The sequence below is a fragment of the Cebus imitator genome, unplaced genomic scaffold, assembly GCF_001604975.1.
Source record: "Cebus imitator isolate Cc_AM_T3 unplaced genomic scaffold, Cebus_imitator-1.0 Scaffold258, whole genome shotgun sequence".
Taxonomy (NCBI): domain Eukaryota; kingdom Metazoa; phylum Chordata; class Mammalia; order Primates; family Cebidae; genus Cebus; species Cebus imitator.
In genome coordinates, this window is record NW_016107573.1 from 839015 (window position 1) to 841254 (window position 2240).

At 47.0% G+C, this 2240-nt stretch overlaps 1 protein-coding gene across 1 annotated transcript in view; it reads right to left on the reverse strand.

Annotated features, from left to right (window-relative positions):
- DEPDC5 (DEP domain containing 5, GATOR1 subcomplex subunit) overlaps positions 1-2240 on the reverse strand; it is a 171605-nt gene that overhangs the window by 27444 nt on the left and 141921 nt on the right. Inside the window, exon 37 of the mRNA XM_017499506.2 lies at positions 1425-1652. Within this exon, the coding sequence (XP_017354995.2) occupies positions 1425-1652 (228 nt within the window). The remainder of the gene's footprint in view (positions 1-1424; positions 1653-2240) is intronic.

The following is a 2240-nucleotide window of genomic DNA, read 5'->3' on the forward strand; positions in this document are numbered from 1 at the left end:
TAGTAGTAGAGACGGGGTTTCACTATGTTGACCAGGATGGTCTCGATCTCTTGACCTCGTGATCCACCCGCCTCGGCCTCCCAAAGTGCTGGGATTACAGGCGTGAGCCACCGCGCCCGGCTAATTAATTATTTTTGAGATGGAGTTTCACTCTTGTTGCCTAGGCTGGAGTGCAATGGCATGATCTCGGCTCACTGCAACCTCTGCCTCCCAGGTTCAAGCAATTCTCCTGCCTCAGTCTCCTGAGTAAGCTGGGATTATAGGCATCCGCCACCACACCCAGCCAATTTTTTGTATTTTTAGTAGAGATAGGGTTTCATCATGTTGGCCAGGTTGGTATTGAACTTCTGATCTCAGGTGATCGACCTGCCTTGGCCTCCCAAAGTGCTGGGATTATAGGCATGAGCCACCGCACCCAGCCTAGTTTCGTATTTTTAATAGACAGGGTTCCACCATGTTGATCCGGCTGGTCTTTAACTCCTGACCTCAAGTGATCCACCTACCTTGGCCTCCCAAAGTGCTGAGATTACAGGCATGGGCCACTGCACCCAGTGTGGATCTAGAAACTTTGATAGCCATTAACATCTTCTTTTACCAGCTAGGAAAAGGTTCCAATTAGCTGGGTTTTTACAGGCAAACAAAGCAGAACATGGAATTTCCCTTGAGTTTGGTTTATGTTCTATTGCTTTCTTCCTTTCAGAAAGTTAAGTTTTGGGATCCTCCAACTTGCCCATAAGATAAATCCCATGGTCCTTGCCCAGAGCAGGTATTTTCTAAAGATGTTCACATTTCAACTCATCAGTCAGGTCCTCTAGGGCAGAGTTCACCATTTCCTATCAGAGGTTATCAACTTTTCAATAAGCAGGTGTTCACCCCATCTTATAGCTACAGGAATGGTGGAAAGGAGGGAAGTATTTCAATTTACATCCTTCAATATGAAAGGACATTTGGGGAGGAAAGGAAGAGGAGAGAGAGACTCTTGCTCTGCATGAGTGTCTGGGATGGATGGCCTTTTAGGTTCCTTCCTCTTCTGAGATTGTAGGATGCTACGGATGTAGGGAAGGCCTCTGGCAGGAACTAGCTTGTGCAGTGAGCACTATCTCTCACCATCTCACATCTCCTATATCCTATGGAACTCTGGGGAAAATTGGCCACACATTTCTTCTCTCCTCTCTGAGAAGGTCTGGCACTATGTTCTGATTTGAGAGGTGCTAAATACTGTCTGTTGGTTGGGACAATCATAAAGCCACTCAGCCAGTGGAAGTCAGCACGGGAGCCAACAGTGCTGACAGACACAGTGGCTGGTGTGACAGCCTCAGCGACTCTAATCCTGGTTCATGTGGCATTGTTCCCTTGGCTGGCCACCACCTTCCTGCAGCCACCCACTGGCACACCCCCAGACCTTGTCTGGGTCGAGCATGTACCTAAAAGTGCAGCTGCCTGGCTCCGTCCTCCAAAACTGCGGCTAAAGGAACTGTGCCTACTTGCATAAGAGGCTGGCCGGCTGGGCAGCCAGGGCAGGAGAAAGGCAGGAATCTCAGAGTGCACGAGCTCTTCTGCCACAAAAGCCACCTCAAACCACTTGCGCTGGAAGCTGGCGAAGTCATCCACTCCTGCTGTGTGCCAGGTGGTGGCCGGCTGCTGCATGGCCACTGGGAAAAGAAGAGGGGAGAGGAGTACTCAACACAAATGTTTATTTTCTTAATCATGCATGCTACAACCTGATAAACCTTAAAAACAGGCTAAGTAAAAGAAGCCAGACACAAAAGGACACATAGTGTATGGTTCCATTTATATGAAATGTACCAAATAGGGAAATCTTTGAGACAGAAAGCAGATTAGTGGTTGCTGGGGGTGGGAGGAGGAGTTGAAAGGTGACTGCTAAAGAAGGTGGGGTTTCATTTCAGGGTGATGAAAATAGTTAGGAACTAGATGGATGTGATAGTTGTACAACACTGTGGATGTACTAAACACCCTCAACTATTCATTTTTATTTTTTTTATTTTTTAAAATTTATTTATATTTTCTTCTTCTTGACAGGAGCAGTGGCCAGAAAACTGTTCATTTTTAAATGGTTAATTTTATATCATGTGAACTTCACTTCAATTAAAAAAAAATATTTAGGCCGGGCGCGGTGGCTCAAGCCTGTAATCCCAGCACTTTGGGAGGCCGAGGCGGGTGGATCACAAGGTCAAGAGATCGAGACCATCCTGGTCAACACGGTGAAACCCCGTCTCTAC